The 16,704-nt window shown below is 56.2% G+C and overlaps 6 protein-coding genes across 6 annotated transcripts; 5 read left to right on the top strand and 1 right to left on the bottom strand.

Moving 5' to 3' along the window:
- Window positions 1-1,875: 1,875 nt before the first annotated feature.
- On the top strand, window positions 1,876-3,947 carry N7482_000370 (T6SS phospholipase effector Tle1-like catalytic domain-containing protein; the record flags this gene model as incomplete). The annotated part of the gene is made up of 2 exons (XM_056682495.1): window positions 1,876-2,001; window positions 2,067-3,947. The coding sequence occupies 2 exons, from the start codon at window positions 1,876-1,878 to the stop codon at window positions 3,945-3,947; spliced, it is 2,007 nt and encodes a 668-aa protein (XP_056546101.1).
- Window positions 3,948-5,728: 1,781 nt separating this feature from the next.
- On the top strand, window positions 5,729-6,691 carry N7482_000369 (uncharacterized protein; the record flags this gene model as incomplete). The annotated part of the gene is made up of 1 exon (XM_056682494.1): window positions 5,729-6,691. One exon carries the CDS (start codon window positions 5,729-5,731, stop codon window positions 6,689-6,691), a length of 963 nt encoding a protein of 320 aa, XP_056546100.1.
- An 870-nt stretch (window positions 6,692-7,561) lies between these two features.
- N7482_000368 (flavin monoamine oxidase family protein) lies at window positions 7,562-9,427 on the top strand (the record flags this gene model as incomplete). The annotated part of the gene is made up of 4 exons (XM_056682493.1): window positions 7,562-7,687; window positions 7,790-7,827; window positions 7,916-8,304; window positions 8,385-9,427. 4 exons carry the CDS (start codon window positions 7,562-7,564, stop codon window positions 9,425-9,427), a joined length of 1,596 nt encoding a protein of 531 aa, XP_056546099.1.
- A 502-nt stretch (window positions 9,428-9,929) lies between these two features.
- On the bottom strand, window positions 9,930-11,828 carry N7482_000367 (homeobox domain-containing protein; the record flags this gene model as incomplete). Its single annotated transcript, XM_056682492.1, has 3 exons — window positions 9,930-11,378; window positions 11,454-11,565; window positions 11,656-11,828. 3 exons carry the CDS (start codon window positions 11,826-11,828, stop codon window positions 9,930-9,932), a joined length of 1,734 nt encoding a protein of 577 aa, XP_056546098.1.
- Window positions 11,829-13,180: 1,352 nt separating this feature from the next.
- Window positions 13,181-15,008, top strand: N7482_000366 (sugar porter family MFS transporter; the record flags this gene model as incomplete). Its single annotated transcript, XM_056682491.1, has 6 exons — window positions 13,181-13,358; window positions 13,427-13,706; window positions 13,788-14,108; window positions 14,161-14,520; window positions 14,590-14,750; window positions 14,806-15,008. 6 exons carry the CDS (start codon window positions 13,181-13,183, stop codon window positions 15,006-15,008), a joined length of 1,503 nt encoding a protein of 500 aa, XP_056546097.1.
- Window positions 15,009-16,081: 1,073 nt separating this feature from the next.
- Window positions 16,082-16,318, top strand: N7482_000365 (putative RING finger domain protein; the record flags this gene model as incomplete). The annotated part of the gene is made up of 1 exon (XM_056682490.1): window positions 16,082-16,318. The coding sequence occupies one exon, from the start codon at window positions 16,082-16,084 to the stop codon at window positions 16,316-16,318; it is 237 nt and encodes a 78-aa protein (XP_056546096.1).
- Between the last annotated feature and the right edge of the window lie 386 nt (window positions 16,319-16,704).

The following is a 16,704-nucleotide window of genomic DNA, read 5'->3' as shown; positions in this document are numbered from 1 at the left end:
CGCCCAGCAGCACGCACCGCTTGATGGCCCCTCGTCATTGGCGCCAGTCATCGCCAATGGATCAATATCTGACCTATCGCCCAATCTCCACCCTCAGGGTCCTTGTGCACCAGTTGTGCCAGGTTTCTATTCTTTTTCATTTTCGTTCTCTGCAAGAGGGGGAACAGGGTCAACTGCTCTGGAGTCCACGATGGATTATGCACACACCCAATTAACGCGGGCAACCATCGTTGAATCAACAAGCAGTCCGATTCGACCCCGCCGAGAGCTCGGACCCCTCCGGGTATCCTGCAGAACCCTGACTCGCGTGAAGAACTCAACCACGGCACGGGCATGGCAGGTCTGGGGCACGGCCGCTCCCGAGGCTGGCCTGCGATCGAGGTTCAATAAAACGTACCAATGAGAAGCGAGGCAAAGGAATGAACATTCCGCATGAGCACATCTTACCACCTGGCCAGCACATTTTCATGTGATGTTGTGCGGCCGAGCGATCCGCGGGGGGAAAGATGGAAAGATGCCGTATACTCCCCCTTGAAGAGGGCGGAAGCGGTCCCACCAGCAAAGTCTTTCCCAGGTCGTCCGCCATGTTGACTGTGCCCTGGATCACGGCAAGTAAGTTTCGGGTCCGCGTCACTGGCTTTGCAAAGTTCCGACATCTTCAGATGACGGCCCAGACGGGGGCGACAGGTGGACCGCGGGTGGGTCAGCCAAACTACATAGTCCATCCTAGTCCATCATAGTCCATTTTAGTCCATCATGGTTGGTCGGCTCGAGGACAGGGAGTTCGCCTCCCCCAAACCACTCGTTTGCAGGCGACGCAGAGCTAGCGGGTTAGTCTCGATCAGAGAGGCCCAGAGTCCCAGAGTACCGAATTGAAAAATAATCCGATGAACACCCGGCCACCCCCCTTTTCGCTGCGGAAAGCACCAGGCACGAACCACCCTCATGGGGAAACCCGATGCAATCCTTGTCGTGGGGAATAATCGACAAGTCTCGACAGGAATATCCCAAATCGGACGGGGAGTTCCGTGTCATCGGTCCAGCCTCGACACCTACTGGGTCCAATAGGGTCCATAGTGGCAGGCCATTGTCGCGTAGCACCCACGAGAAGAGAACAGACGGAGCTGGGGCTGCGTGTCTCTTTGTTTTTTTTCATTTTTTTTTTTCAGCACGCCCCATCAGGCCCGGGAAGAACCCCACTTGGCAGGGAAAAAAGTGCAGTAAGTACTCTGTACCGGAGGCTTGTTGCTGACCCTCCTCCATACGCCGTCCGTTGGGGCCCCTCAGAAGACGCGAGTCAGGTCAGCCCAGATGGCAGGACCAGCAATAGGATCCGAGGCGCGGCGATTATTGGATGAGATGCGCCCCCGTTGGAGATCGATTACGTGCGTAGGGTTGCTTGTGCGACGAGAGCAGCGGAGGTGCATCTCCATCGGTCCCTAGCACACCAGCCCCGGGATTCGGGATCGAAGGAGGTGGGGGGAAGGTCTGGTCCCACGAGGGATTGGACCATAGCGTCACAAGTTAGCTCGTCTAGGAAATAGCAAAGTCTCAGAGTCTGAAGATTCCGAATTGGGGTAAACACACCAGACCCGTGATTGGAATGTGCCAGCCCCGTCCCACCGCCCACTCGAGCTTGACGTATCCTCCTCGGCTGGGCTGCAGCGATCGTCTCGGTGGGTGACACGCTGGGAACATTCTTATCTTGCCAAACCTGTCTGGACGGAGGCACGGGTCTCCGCTGCTTGCTGCTTGCTGATTCGTGTCATCCATTCCCCCCTCACCTGCAGTTCGCCGGGCCCGGTTCTTCTCGTATATAGTCTGTCCCCCTGCGGACCGCCGTACGCATCGTGCCCTCCCCGTGTTTACAGCACCATGGCTTACCACCCGGGCGCTCCGCACCTCCACGGCCCCCCGAAGCAGTTTGTGCTCTGCTTTGATGGCACCGGCAATAAATTCGCGGGCGACGAGTCCGACAGCAATGTGCTGAAGATCTTTCGTGTAGGTTCAAACTACCACACCCTTGCGCCGTTCGACAAACCACTCACAAGACAAAAACCAACTAGATGCTGGACCGCAGCAAGAGTCATCAGTACCACTACTATCAACCAGGAATTGGTACCTACGTGACCACCAAGTCGCTGTCCAGCCATGGCCGCGTCCAGCGCATCAAATCCTGGTATCAGAAGGCCAAGGATTCGGCCATCGGTTCCTCCTTTGACGAGCACGTCATGGGCGGTTACAAATTCTTGATGCGTTACTATTCCCCCGGAGACGAGATCTTTTTCATTGGCTTCAGCCGCGGCGCATACATTGCCCGGTTCCTGGCTGAAATGCTCGACTACATCGGTCTCCTCGAAGCCGGAAATGAGGAGCTGATTCGTTTCGCCTGGAAGACTTTCGCCAAGTGGCAGCAGCGCGCAGGCGACAGTGAAGAGGAAAAAGCCGAGAAAAAGAAGCTCTTCGAGTACATGAAAGCATTCCGAGAAACCTTTAGTCGTCCGATTTCGCGCATTCGCTTCATGGGTCTCTTCGATACCGTCAACAGCGTGCCCCGCTTCGAGAATGCCTGGATGCAGCGCAGCAAGTTCCCGTATACGGCGCGCAGTTCCGCCAGAGTGATCCGCCACGCAGTCGGCATTGACGAGCGCCGCGCCAAGTTCCGCCAGGATCTAATCTCAGGCCCGCGGCCGCATGGCAAGGAGCACAAGCCACACCGTCACCATATGAACCCGCGTGGCCATCTGGCGCGCCATGCCGATGCCCACAACCACCTACACATCCACCATCAGGACCACCACCAGAACCGCCCTGAGCCCACTGCCGACCCGGTCCCCGCCATCATGGTCAATGACGAGGAGAAGGTCCCTCAAAACGGCGATCCAGATGGCCCGGAGGAAGCAGCACCCGCTTTCGAGTTCCCAGGATGGGGCCCCTCCAACGGCGAGACGTACTACCACCCCTCGCACCTTTCATCTCATCAGGGCAGCGAGAGCAACGCCGGTGAGAAGGTGGGCAACCGCTATCGCTCGCCCTCCCCCCGGCGCAACAGCCTCGTGGTTCCCAAGCCCGCCGCGTCCATCGACGACCTCCAGTCCGTCCGGAGCGGCCTGTCTGGCAACATGTCGATTCAGATCCCCAGTCAATACGGCGACGACTCGGACGATGAAGAGGACCAGGACATCCACGAGGTCTGGTTTCCGGGCTGCCACGCAGATATCGGCGGAGGCTGGAAGCTGGAAGGCGGCGAGCTGTGGGCTTTGAGCCACGCGCCGCTCGTGTGGATGGTACAGGAGGCTCAGAAAGCCGGCCTGGAGCTGGACGAGCGCAAGATGAAGCAATTCCAGTGTTTGGAGGAGTACGATGGTAACTACACGCCCATCCAAGAGGAGATCGCGGCGCGCCGGCCCAGCCAGTGCGTTGACGGCCATGGCGATAACCCCGAGGCCTTCCGCACGTCGCCTGACGAGAAGCAGCGGTCGGCGGCGAGTCGCGACTTCTGGCACGCACTGCACACCTCCAGCACCAAAGGTCTCCTGCATGACTGCTTGATGTTCAAGCAGGGTCTGCCGGCGTTGTCGGTCATCTCCTGGCGGATCATGGAGTGGCTGCCGTTCCGGCGCATGGATCTGCAGGCCGATGGGTCGTGGAAGCCGATCTGCTGGCCACTGCCGCGCGGTGAGGTGCGCGATGTGCCGCTGGACGCGGAGATCCATGTCTCAGCCATCCGGCGCATGCAAGCAGACCCCAAGTACCGCCCCGGCAATGTGATTCTGGGCGGCGGCGGTCGCGGTGTGCGCATTGCGCCGGACTCGCACGGCATGGGCGACTGGGTCGTCCTCAAGAACGAGGGCGACGGGGTGCGTGAGACGTACGTCCGCAAGAGCGTGGCGACCAAGTGCAGAGAGGAGCTCGAGCGTATGAAAGCGCATGCCGCCGTACACTAGGTCGGCCTCGTCTTTGTGATCACTGTTCACTTCGTGTCGTGATGCTGTTCACCACATCGCACCCTATGACCCTAATCCTTCTCCTGCCTACCTACTATACCGGCGATACTGGCTATACATACCTAGTGCCTTGGTTAGTCCCGTGTGGATGCACGAAATGCAATTGTAACAATCTGTGTAATAGAGTTTGCGGCCATCTCGAGGGGTCTGGAGCTGTCTAATTCTGTAGCCCTGATCGTAATCGCCGCCCCATCCTTGCAGCTAAGCTCTTGGCTGCATTGGCGAGTTCGATGCAGTGGAACAATAGCTCCTGGACGCCCCCGCGCGATCGAGGGAGTGGCTCGGTCCCGCTGCGACAATGGGGTGGTTTGCAGAGACTGCGATCCCTGGCGAGGACCAATTGCCGGCATCTGAGAAACAAGGTCGAGAAGGAAGGAGGGAGAGACTACTGTTGTGGAGGCAAGCATCCTCACTAACCTTGTGGGGCCACGGCTTGGGATATCCATGGTTCTTGGGCTGGTCTACGGAGTATGTAGACTTATAATGGACATTAGACCGGGACATGCCAAGACCAAGCACGACTTGTTGCGCACACACACACACTCCCGAAGGACATGGAGACAAAACGACCGAAAAGGTTGTGAAGACGGTCGGAGGGAAAGAGATCAATGAACAATGACTGGGACTGGAAAGACAGAGGGGAATATACGGAGGAATCGGCAGCTGATAGTAAAAAAGAACAGCCCGACTGGGGCTACCACGGATCGCCCGCAAGCCACCGCGATACGTTGATCTAGTTCCTGGCATCGACGCCAAGATGGGCCAGCCATGTACATGTACTTCAAAATAGCGCAGTGGGCCCGCTTCGGACACCTCTTGGCTTCTTAATGGTCTCTTACAGATTCCCAGACCAGACCCATTCGCCTCCCCACAGGAATCCCGAGAGCTTTCCGTTTTCGCTTAGAGAAAACTGTCGATCCCGAACCTAGGGTTCGATGATTCATGATTGAATAAGGATTGATGTAAAGATTTTATGCCCAAGAATAGCCTCAAAGGAATAGAGTTTTCAATAGATTACTTGTGCATATGAACGTCACTGCTCTGTTTCGGCCGTTGAGCAAACTCGGCGCATCCTCTGCAACGGCCGGAGTGCTCGATCAATCCCGGACGCCTGCATGGTTCTCCGATGCTCTCGAATAGCAGCGATGCCTAGATAAACTGTAATCGAGCGTGCCTTTTATTTGCATGAGAGCAAGATGCCCATCGCCGTCTTCCGTGAGGAGCCGACCGATGGGAAGAGCGCAAACCCCTGTCTTCTCTGCGATCTTCCAGCTCGAAGACGAACGTGACCGAATGGACCGTGAGGGAAAGGAGAAATATAGGATAGTCTTTTCACAGTCATTATTCATGTGCGCTCGAAATAGATCTGCTTGGTGGTAACAGTCGAGAACGAAAAGAGTATAAACGCCGATAGGCGCAAGCCTTGTCAGGGTCCATCGGTCTGGGCCTTGGCTCATTTTCGCCGCAACCTTTTTTTCTGCCTTTTGACCTCACCATTTTCCTCTCTCGCCGCTCTTTTTCTCCTTCCAAACTTGACCTCTTTTCTCAAAGCTTGGCCGGCCCAAGGTTTTCGACCCTTTCTCCCCCTTTCCTGCCGTCTCTACATGATGCGCCCGGCGTAATAACCACCGCTCGCTTCTTCCATTTATCACCGCCACCCTCTCTCTTCCCTCCCCTCCCCCCCTTTTCCACAGGGATCGATCGCCTTGATCGCCTTAGCCATGGACGGGTCGCAGCGACCTGAAGCCATGTGCTCCTCTCACTCCGACTCCAGCGACCCCTCCCGGCCCAGGTCCGAAGATGCCCCGAGCCGAGTGGGAAAGGAGGACGTCATGATCACTCTGTCGCTCTCTCCCGAACCGCCGGCTCCTCCCCGGACTCGATCCCCTTTGGCCCGACCGCATCTGCGTTCACGATCACTGGTTGGGATCCCCGGCATGCCATCGATGACGCGCGCGTACTCATCCCCAGGGCTGGACTCTCGGGGGCGATATATCTTCGTCAATGGCCGCGGGGTGCCCGCGCCTCAGTCTTCCGTGGACATCGCGAAGCGATCTACGCCCTTGCAGATGCGAGCGGATGATCACATCGAGACCCGCCTGGGGTCGCTCAACATCTCGGAAACGATCTCTGAGAATGCCGAGCTCGAGACGGTGCCGCCGTCTCCCTCGTCGCAGTCGGGCTCGTCGCCCGTCTTGATGCCGCAGACCTTCCCCCGCATCGGTCGCCTGCGCTCGACATCTCCCCTCCATTTTCAGCAGCCCATCAGCAATCTGCCCTCGATCCATACCTCGCCCACGCTCGGTGGGAAGTACAATGAGTCATATCCTGGCCTTTCAGCCTCCTCTACCTCCTCCGTGCCCTCTACCCCCACTAGCCTCCGCTCTCGAAGCCCCAGCATCTCGTCATTGGAAACTATACCCGACATTCCGGATGCCGAGGCCGAGGCGCTCGAAGATGACCGGATCGCGGAACTAAAGGCTGCGGCAGATGCAGCCGATGCAGCAAGCAACGCGGGCCGACGACGCGGCACCTCCGACTTCTCTACCCCGTCTAGTTCATCCGGCACAATCCGTGGCGGAGCCAGTGCATATGCCCCACGGAGCGACAAACGCAAGCGATGGAGTGTCTGTGGTGCCGAACGCCGGCAAGATCTGGACCTAGAAACTATCTGGGAGGACTAAGGGACATCCAGCAGAAGACGCGTCCGGGGAGCGCACTCAGTTTGCCACATTGCTCACCATACTAGTCATGTCTCTTCCAAGGTCTCCTCTCCGCCTTGTACCTGGGATCGATCCCTTTTACTTCGGGGCACTTCATGCTGGGGAATTCTTTGCTTCGCAGACCCCGAAATTACTCGATACCCTTATCCACCCATCTTTATCCGACAACGTACATACCCTTCTGCCATCTACCCATCTTTGAAAAGCGATATCATCATACCAAAAGGAGTTTCGTTGCCGGTGGCGCTACTGTGTTCTTTTTTGTTCTGGCGGCGCGACGGGAGGCCCAACCGGCCAGGCGCATGGCTTTCTCATCCATCTATTATGCTGGGCATAATTCATTCGCGTTGGGTGTATCATTTGCCTTTTGAGTTTTCGTTCTTGCCTTTTTTTGTTCCCTGTCTTCTGCTCGATACCATCGATCCGGAGTATCTTATCCTCCGGCTTTTTGCTTGCGTTATGCCCCGCCGCCTCTAGGGCTGGTCGGACCCAGATTCGAAAGAAGACGCTATGTTTTATTGAGAGAAAGCGTAGTATTGTCTGAAGTATACACCAAAATAGCTCCAGATTCGTCTTGTTTCATCTAGATGGATCCCGGCAACGATGCAACCCCGTTGAACGCGGCCAAGCCCCATAGATCCATAGATCACCCGTCAGCCAATCATCCGCGCACTGGGACCCCCGCCTTCTATCAAACGCCGCAACTCTGCGAAATGGAAACTTTCCCTGCCATGAACGGCGACTCACCCCATGTACAGGACTGCCGTCAGATACCGCCGCAAACCCCCGAGCTTACCAAGCGGCGCTCACGCAAGTTGTCGTGGCCGCGCTATGTCTACCAAACCCCACATTGGCGTCATCGGCGCGGGCTTATCGGGCTTACGCTGCGCCGATATCCTCCTCCAGAACGGTGCGCAGGTGACCATCCTAGAAGCACGAGATCGGATTGGCGGGCGAGTAGGTTTTCCCACACCCTTCGCTACGTGTTGCTTTTGTGACGACTGTTGGGGTGATGGCGAATCATGGGGCTTTGCTAAGCACTTTTTGTTCTCTGGTTAGGTCCATCAAGAGGAGGTCGGAGGTCATTCGGTGGATCTGTATGTTTTGGCGTCCCCCTTTCTACCCATGCCTGCCATTTGACTAGAATTTCTTTGCTTCTTGTCAGAGACTAACCTTCACGAATAGCGGCCCAAACTGGATCCATGGCACCGGTGCAAACCCAATCATGTCGATTGCGGAGGCGACGCAGACCGTCACGTATGATCCGGAGGGTCGGAATATCTCCATCTCGCGTGATGGAAATCTTATTGATGAGGAGACGGCAGCCAAGGCTGCGGAGTTCATGTGGGCCACTATCGAAGAGGCCTTCCAGTATAGCAATCAGCACGGGGATACGATCCCGCCCGAGCGAAGCTTGTATGATTTCTTTCAAGAGAAGCTTGAGCAGACCCAGTTCTCCCAAGAGGAGAAACAGATTTGTCTGGACTCTTGCAAGTTCTGGGGCACCTATGTGGGTGATCCTATTGAGCGGCAGAGCTTGAAATTCTTCTACCTGGAGGAATGCATCGATGGAAGTGCGTATTCTATTCTGTCTGAAAAGACCATCAAAAAGGCTCTCATCAAAACCCTATGCGCTACTAACGTATCCTGGCAGATAATTACTTCGTCGCCTCGACCTACAAACGTATTCTGGAGCATGTCTCCAAGACGGCGCTATCGCAGGCTGATATTCGATTCCAGCAGCCCGTCGTGAGCATCTATGCTCCACCGCGCGACGGCGAGCACGCTCAGCACCAGGTCACCGTAAGCACTGCTACAGGTGAGCGCTACAGCTTCGACGAAGTCGTTATTACCTGCCCCTTAGGCTGGCTAAAACGCAACACGGGTGCATTCTCCCCGGCCCTGCCAGGCCGGCTGCTTGAAGCCATCACGAGCATATCCTACGGCCGGTTAGAGAAGGTCTACGTTACGTTCCCACAGGCCTTCTGGAACGCCAACCCAAGCTCAACTGCCAACGGGCAGCACACTGGCGCAACGAAAGGGTCTACTTCCGCCGATGGTAAAGATATTGGCTCAAATTCAAATACCCCGGTGAATCCCATCTTTGCGCAATTCCTCGAGCCATCTTACGCTGAGCGCCCGGATGGCCTGCCATGGAACCAAGAATGCCTTTCTCTCGCCGCATTGCCAGCGTCCTGTGCCCATCCAACTCTCCTGTTCTACACCTACGGGCCCTGCGCAACACACATCGTTAAGCAAATAAGGCATTTGGCCCCCAGCTCACCAGAATACAAACAGATCCTTCTCGCCTTCTTAGAACCTTTCTACTCCAGGCTACCAGGATACGATGCTACCTCGCCAGACTGTATTCCCACCGCAGTCATGGCGACACGTTGGCAAGATGACCCATACGCCGGCCATGGGTCGTACTGCAATTTCCAGGTGGACTTGACGCAGGCGGACAAGGACATCGAGGTGCTGCGTTCGGGGGCGGGCGTCGGGCCTGCGCGGGGCCTATGGTTTGCGGGTGAGCATACTGCCCCGTTTGTGGCGCTGGGGACGACGACGGGGGCTTATTGGAGTGGGGAGCGGGCTGCGGTGCAAGTTTGCGAGAGTCGTGGATTAGGCTGCGTGGGCACTGGTGTTGCGAGTAATGACTCGAGCACTGAATCAATCAATCAATCCCTACTCTGTTAACCTGATTCCACAGCATATGTAATTACGTCGATACAATTTCGAATATTTGTAAATGGTCGTAACTGGGATTTCATTCCAGGATTAGTAGATCTATACCGGGAGCTATTTCCCGCAGTCCGCACCCCGCCAAAGGCAAGACTCCTCCCAGCCCAAAGCTCCGTGAATACCAAGGCCAGAGTCAGTTTAGATGGAGGGAGCGAATTTCTTAGACATCGGGATGCAAAGGGGAGAGAAGAGCACAAGAGCCTAGACAGAATAGAAGACAGACCTTGAAAAACAAGGGGATCCATGGGGTTCACGTGACAGATGTGGCAAAGACCGCTTGCTAGCACACATCGTGAATCATGATGACAGAGAAAAGAAGAGGGAGAAACAGACACATGACAGCTGCACAGATGATAACAAAGGAAACAGAGAAGATAGGGGGGTGGTCAGAGGGTTCGAACACGATAAATGGCTTGCTGAGCTGTGCCAGGTCGTTTTTGGTCCCTTTGACCGTGTTTTATCGCCATGCCCCTTGACTCAGGGACAGGAGGCCCTGGACACAGTCCAGGTCATCCTCTTGGCTGCCACCAGCACCGCTGGTCATGAATGCTGACACTTCGGCACTCAGGTCTGGTCCTGCTTTGCCCTGGCCGCCGGAGGGGTATTGCCGGTTGCGCCTGCTGCCCGACATGAGGCTGAGTCCGCGGTTGCGGTTGGCTTCGCGCAGTACGGGCCGTGGGGCGTGTGAGGTTGTGCGCCGGCGGACTTGTGTGGACCGAGTACCTGGGATCCAATTCTCCTTGTCGGAGTCTCCGGGGTCAAGCTCCAGGTCCTGTGTGTTGGACTTGGAAGTCATGTGCTTGGACAGTTTGGATGATTGGTAGGGGGACGCCCGGTTACGCTCGGTCTCTAACCTGCCCAGAGAAGAGACTGTACGAGAGAGCTTTCGCCTCTTCTCGCTCATGGATTGGGAGATGGGTGTGCTGGCTGCGTCGGCATGGACGGAGACCATGCTGTGTCGTTGCGACGCGCTTCGTGTGAGAGAGCGCTGGCTGCGGGATTGAAAGAGGCCGGGGGAAGAGACGGGAGCGGTCTGAGAGGACATCGGGCTCGACAAAGCGCTTCGTGCGTCGGTGTCGAAAAAAGATTCCCAGTTTCGAGGGTCGCGAGAGCGGCCAAAAACTCGGTCTTTCTCGGTCATGCCTGCCCGCGGCGTGGCCGGAAAGATAGCGCTGCTGCTACGGCGAAGCCCGGAGAGTTTGGGACGGCGAACGGAGAACATGGCCACGCGGTTCTTGGAGGGCGAAGGTTCGTTCTCTCCGCGGATCACGGCCTTGCCATCCGAAGACATGGCGATCCGCAGCGAGTTCCGACCCTTGGGCGGCGACGGTGTCATCTCATCCTCCTTTCGCACCATGGCTTCGCCATCAAAGGATAGAGACAGGCGCAGAGACGGTGGTGACTTCACGGGTGTGGTATGTGTGATCACCGCGGGCTGCTCGCTCACTGCCTCTCCCCGAATATCCGACACCGACCGTTTCCTCTTCGTTGCTTGCAGCAATGCCTCGTCCTCTGCTAATGTATCATCCAGGTTTGGCTGGGAGTCAGCCCCAAAGAACTCCTCTTGCGTGGTTGGCGGCGTTTCTTCAATGGCCTCTGTCGCCACACTTGTCTGCGTGCTCGGCAGCGGCAGGTCTATCTCGTCCTTCTCGCCCATCACCGGGTCCGACCCATCCGATAACTGCAACAGGTCACCACCCCAGGACTTCGGCCTAGAATCCTCCGGTCGGTCCAGAACCTCAATTTGCTCTGCCCCGCTCGAGGACCCAGGTTCCGCAGACGCGTTATCATCGCTGGCTGGGTGGCCCGACGAGTCGGACATACTTGAACGCGGTGCGAGCAGCTCGTGCGGCTGCAGAGGCTTGGATTTCCTTCGGTCGTTCTGGCGGCGATTTTGGAACCAAATCTGTCAAGAACACAAAAAATCAGTCAGGCGGACAGCGGAGGCATTGTGGACGCTCAAAGTCTTGGCATCGCGTACCTGCACCTCTTTCTCGCCGAGCGAGACGCGATTTACGATATGTGTGCGAGCAAGCTTGTCCGGTTTCGGGTTGATCTGGTATTGGGCCTCTAAGATGGCATGGTCTTCCGGGCTGTTGTCGGCGTGGTTTGAAAGGTTAGTTTCGTCTCGAACGACGCGTTATGGGTCCACTCGATCGATGCTCCAACAAAGGAAAACATACCTCGTCCGACGCCGCTTCTGGCGCGCGAGCAGCTTGTTGTCGACGCGTGGTGGCAGGTTCTGCGTGAGGGTTTTCTGGGAGTGCACCAGGAAGGCGTAAGTCAAAGCACTGGAGTCGGTGGCCGGGAGGGACGGCGAGGATGAGGCCGCTGCCGAAGGCTCCGGGTCGGACATTGTAGCCAGGACTATGCGCGCATAGGGAAGTAGATCCTTTGGGGAGGGAGGAGGACGTCTGTAGTGGTCTAGAAGGAAAAGAGACAAAGAGATGGAAAGAGGGGAAAAAAAAAAAAAAAAAAAAAAGACCAAGTCTTGGGGTGAGGCTGGATTGAAGCGAGTATGCAGAAGGCCGTGGGGATCGCGTCGCGATGTGGACGCGGAGGGTAGCAAGAACGTGGCCCGCGCTAGTCACGACGTGCGCCCCGAGGTACCTGCTACTTGCACCGCACCCGACACGCAATTGTCGTAGATTTGAGGGTGTGCGATGGATTTTCCGGAAGTTCTACGGTGTATAGTGATCGTGAAGTTTGATTCCATCTCATGCTTTCTTTCCATACTTGTTCTATTCTCCTAATTATGAACGCGCTGGTTCCATGCGTCGGGAGGTAATTCAGGTTCCCCACTACGTCTGGTATGGCTGATGGGGCCCTCACGTGTCTGCCCTCATGTTGGAGAATGTGCGAGATCTGAGAAAGGTCGGTTTCTGGGCATCACACACAACATCATCCAACCGTGGCATTCAGCATGGTGCGTGTCATAGGCGCTTCCTTTCCCGAAAAGTCGAGGCCTGAAAACCCTCCGAACGCGCCCCGACACGTGTTCACGTGACCTCCACGAGAGCCCCACGTGATGGTCAAGCCGTGGATGATTCACCGGGAAAGGAAGTGCCATAACATATACTCGACCAAACCCCCCTTGCTGCTTAGGCATTCATGGACAAATAGAATTGACTCAAAACAAGGGCCACGCATATCTCAGATCTCGCCGCCATTGGCTCATCTCCGCCCTAATCTCGATGATGAGGGGGTCATCGCGCCATCTGCCCATCCCCACGGGGAAACCCTAAAATCAGCACAGCCGAAGTCAACGGGCCATGAGATGCTGTCCATGCAATATCCCAAGAAATGCAAGCGAGACGTTGGATCCCTGCCACTCTACAGTGCGGGGGTAAACCCGTCGGTACGGCGGGGACAGTCTGGGGATCCGCTGTGATAGGCGGGGCGGTCCGGCAGACCCCCAGGGAGACGTGAAACTCGCGGATGTCCTACCGTTCTCAGTGTTTCTTCACCTTTTCACTTTCCAGCCCCTGTCCAAAGTCGGCCGGGGTCTCCCCGGGGTAATCGGTGGTTGTTCTCCCTGTTTTCCTTTTCCTCTCTCTGCCCCGCTTTCGGGGGCGCGGTGGCTGCGGCGTCTGCAGTATTAAAGGACCACGATCGTGCTGCATCTCGCGTACCCACGTAATAATGTAGACTGAGCCCTCCGCAATTGCCCCGAGAGAGATTGGATCGACATTCTCACCGGTGTTCACGATGGGCCGGTTCTATACTATCTACGTCGCCACGTTGGCCGCGACGGGGTCGTTCCTCTTTGGCTATGATAGCGGTGTTATGACAGATGTGATTGAGTCGCCCAATTTCTTGCGGTACTTCAATACTTCGCAGACGTCGGCGCTTATCGGTGCCATCAACAGTACCTTCTCGGGCGGAGGTATGTTGGTCCCAATTCGAAATCTGATGGGTGTATAGATGGCATTCTTACCGTGTCCATTTTCGCAGCCGTCATCGGTTCCTTGCAAGGCGGCCTGACGATGGACCGCTTTGGCCGCAAGTTCACGATCCAAATGGGTGCCCTCATCTGTCTCATCGGCGCAACCCTGCAGGCGGCTGCCCAGAACTTGTCCATGATGCTAGTGGGCCGCATCCTAGCAGGATGGGCCGTTGGGCTCATGTCTATGTCTGTCCCGGTCTACCAGGCAGAGTTTGCCCATCCGAAATCTCGCGGCTTGATTGTGGGATTGGCACAACAGATGATCGGTATCGGGTTCATCGTCAGCACGTAAGTCTCTGCGAAACATGAGACTCCTAGCCATGGCAGGGGGCGATGGTAGACTAGCAGCTGATCCGGATCGGAAGATAGATGGATAGGATACGGATCCCTTCACGCGTCAGACTCCAGCCAGTTCCAGTGGCGTTTCCCGCTCGCCTTCCAGGTGGTTCCAGCCTTAGTTCTGGTCGTGGGGATGATCTTCCTGCCCGAGTCCCCACGGTACCTGATTGAGAAGGGAAAATACTCGGAGGCAAGGCGCGTACTGCACAAGCTGCACTTCGACGGCACCAACGAGGACTGGATTGAGGCGGAATACCACGAGATCTGCCGGACGATTGAAGCCGAGAAGGCTGTTGCGGCACCGGGCTGGATGCCCATGTTCACCGTCCCCCAATGGCGGACTCGTATGCTGTATGTGTCAATCCCCCCGGCCAGTCATGATATCGGCTAATCATTCAACCAGCCACGGCCTCGCCATCCAGGTCTTCACTCAGATGACTGGCATCAATGTGATTGGGTATTACCAGACGATTATGTACAAAGCACTCGGGTTCACGGGGAATCGCAACACCCTCGTCGCCGGCCTTTACAACTGCGTCGGCCCGATCACGAACCTGATTTTTGTCGTGTTCATTCTCGATCGCGTTGGCCGCCGCAAGCCCCTGCTTTTCGGCACGGTGGGCATCTCACTCGCGCTGATCTGCGAGGCGGCGTTGAACTCGCAGAATCCGGATGGCCAACGTATCGGGTACAGCATCGGCGGGGTGTTTTTCATCTTCGCAGTCTCGGTGGTGTTCTCGCTGTCTTTTGGACCTGTTAGTTGGTAAGTTCTCCGTCGTGGACCTGGTTTGATCAGCACTGTGGGACCAGTGCGACTAATGAGAGTTTGCAGGGTGTATATGGCGGAGGTGATGCCGATGCAGATCCGGGGCAAGGGTAACGCCGTCGCCGTCGCCATTGGGAACTGGGCGGTTAGCACCCTGTGGAATCAGGTATCCCCTATTGCGCTGGGCAAGATCAAGTGGAAGTTTTATTTTGTGTTTGTGGCGTGGAGTCAGTGTCTCATCCCTGTGTTGTCAGTTCATCAGCCATGCTAACTCTCTTCTAGATCTGTGCGTATCGCTCCCGGTAATCTATTTCTTCTTCCCGGAGACAAAGCAAAAGACGCTCGAGGAGATCGACCTGTTGTTTGGAGAGCGAGTGCTGGAGCAGATGTCCGAGGAGGGCGAAGTCGTGCAGCTGCGGTCGGATAAGGCGGAGGCGGGGGTGACGGCGACGAACGTTGAGAATGCGAGAATTACTCACCGCTAGTTCGTCCACTGCTTGTTAGAAACGGATGAGTTTAATGCCATTCATGGTGTCTCGTGGGTCCAGGAACACAGTAAATGAGTGGAGAGCCGCAGAAGCGGGGCCAAGAGGGTGGAGTGGTGGAGATGCGGCGAGCAGTGAGTAGTTTAGTAGCTTGAAGTAGTTCTACTGTTGGCAGGTGGAGGTGGCCTGGCAGCCTGACAGAATCAACCACCTGACAGGGAGCTTCTGGGCAACTCGAGGAACGCCGACTACTCAGCCGAACCAGTCAGACCCCGCGATCATCATACGATGCGGGAACCCGCAGTCGCACAGCGCGTGCCAAAGCCCGCCCTCAGCCAGAACCCAAGAAAAGGACAATTCAGCCGATCAACATTCCCAGCCGCTAGCACCTTAGCCTTCGTATCCCTTTGAGCGCCACTCGCTACGATTGGCTCCCGGTGACAAGGGAGGGGAAGGTCATGATCGCTGTGAATCCGTGAACCCCCAGGGATCGTATCGCTGCGTTGCGCTCCACTGGCGAGCTCCCCCCGCTTTGACAGGTCGATCATCGTCTGCTCCCTAGCCACAGTCCGCGTGAGGCCTGCCGCACTTGGTGGATTATTATCCTCTGGCCGGGCTGTCGTGAACTGACATGCTGCACTCGGCTCCTGTCGAGGATTTCCATTTGAAAGCCCGAGCCAGCTGCCCAAGTGCGGTCGCCTTTTGCATCTTATTCCCCTTCTGTCCAGCTAGGCTCTTTGCTGGGGTTCCCTTCACCCACGGCGCACAGTCTTGGCTCGGGAAGCTGCACCAAGCACTGGGGTCGAGGATTCCCTACTAACTGGCCGTCGCACATCAGTGAGAGCACCAGGGGATATGGCTGACGACCATAGTTTGAAGACGAGCCATATGGCCATCGTCCTGGGGATCGGGCTGGGTGTGGTGCTGCTGATTGTACTAAGCTTAATGTAAGAGCCCTGTTGTTTCTTTTGATCTCACTCCGCGGAGGAATAGTTTCATTTGGATGCACAATCGCGTCTAACTTCAAACTTGAAACCCACTTCGTTTTCTGATTACCCATCACCCAATCTCTAATGAACCCCTGGCTCGTGTTATACGGCCACTCGCAACTTGATGCTGACGCTGCCAGCTTGACCATTATTGTCAACCGGCGTGATCGCCAGGCATTATTACGATCGAAGAAAAGTCCTGACGAGCGCCTGCGCAATCTCGATGCCGTCTCACCGACTCGCACGCTGGAGCAGTGGTGGACCACCACGAAGGGGAAAATAGGTCTTCCCGAAGCTGTGGATGGTCATTTTGTATGGTAGGACCCCCACGTCCTTTCATTGAACACCTAGTGTTTCCTTTGTGGATTAACAAGGACACCTAGTGCCGTTTGTTTGGAGCAAGTAAATCGCTCGGAGGAAATCCGCGAGTTGCGATGCTTGCATGTCTTCCATCGAGAATGCCTGGAAAAGTGGTTCTTGGGAGACCACTTTAACTGCCCTCTGTGTCACCGGGCCTATTTTGTGCCGGAAAATCCACCGCGGAATAACTACATATGGATGGTATGATCTTTCGGGGGTTTTAAGCGCGGAGGAAGGTGCGGCTGTCTGGATGTAATGGAATCGTTTCTGGTGTTAATTTTCAATGCCCCTTATCGCCAAAGATTATGACTTGATGAACTGCAGATGACTCCGCGTATATCCTAGCG

This window comes from Penicillium canariense (assembly GCF_028826845.1).
Source record: "Penicillium canariense strain IBT 26290 chromosome Unknown utg000001l_segment0_segment0, whole genome shotgun sequence".
NCBI classification, from domain to species: domain Eukaryota; kingdom Fungi; phylum Ascomycota; class Eurotiomycetes; order Eurotiales; family Aspergillaceae; genus Penicillium; species Penicillium canariense.
This window is presented reverse-complemented; position numbering and strand designations above follow the sequence as displayed.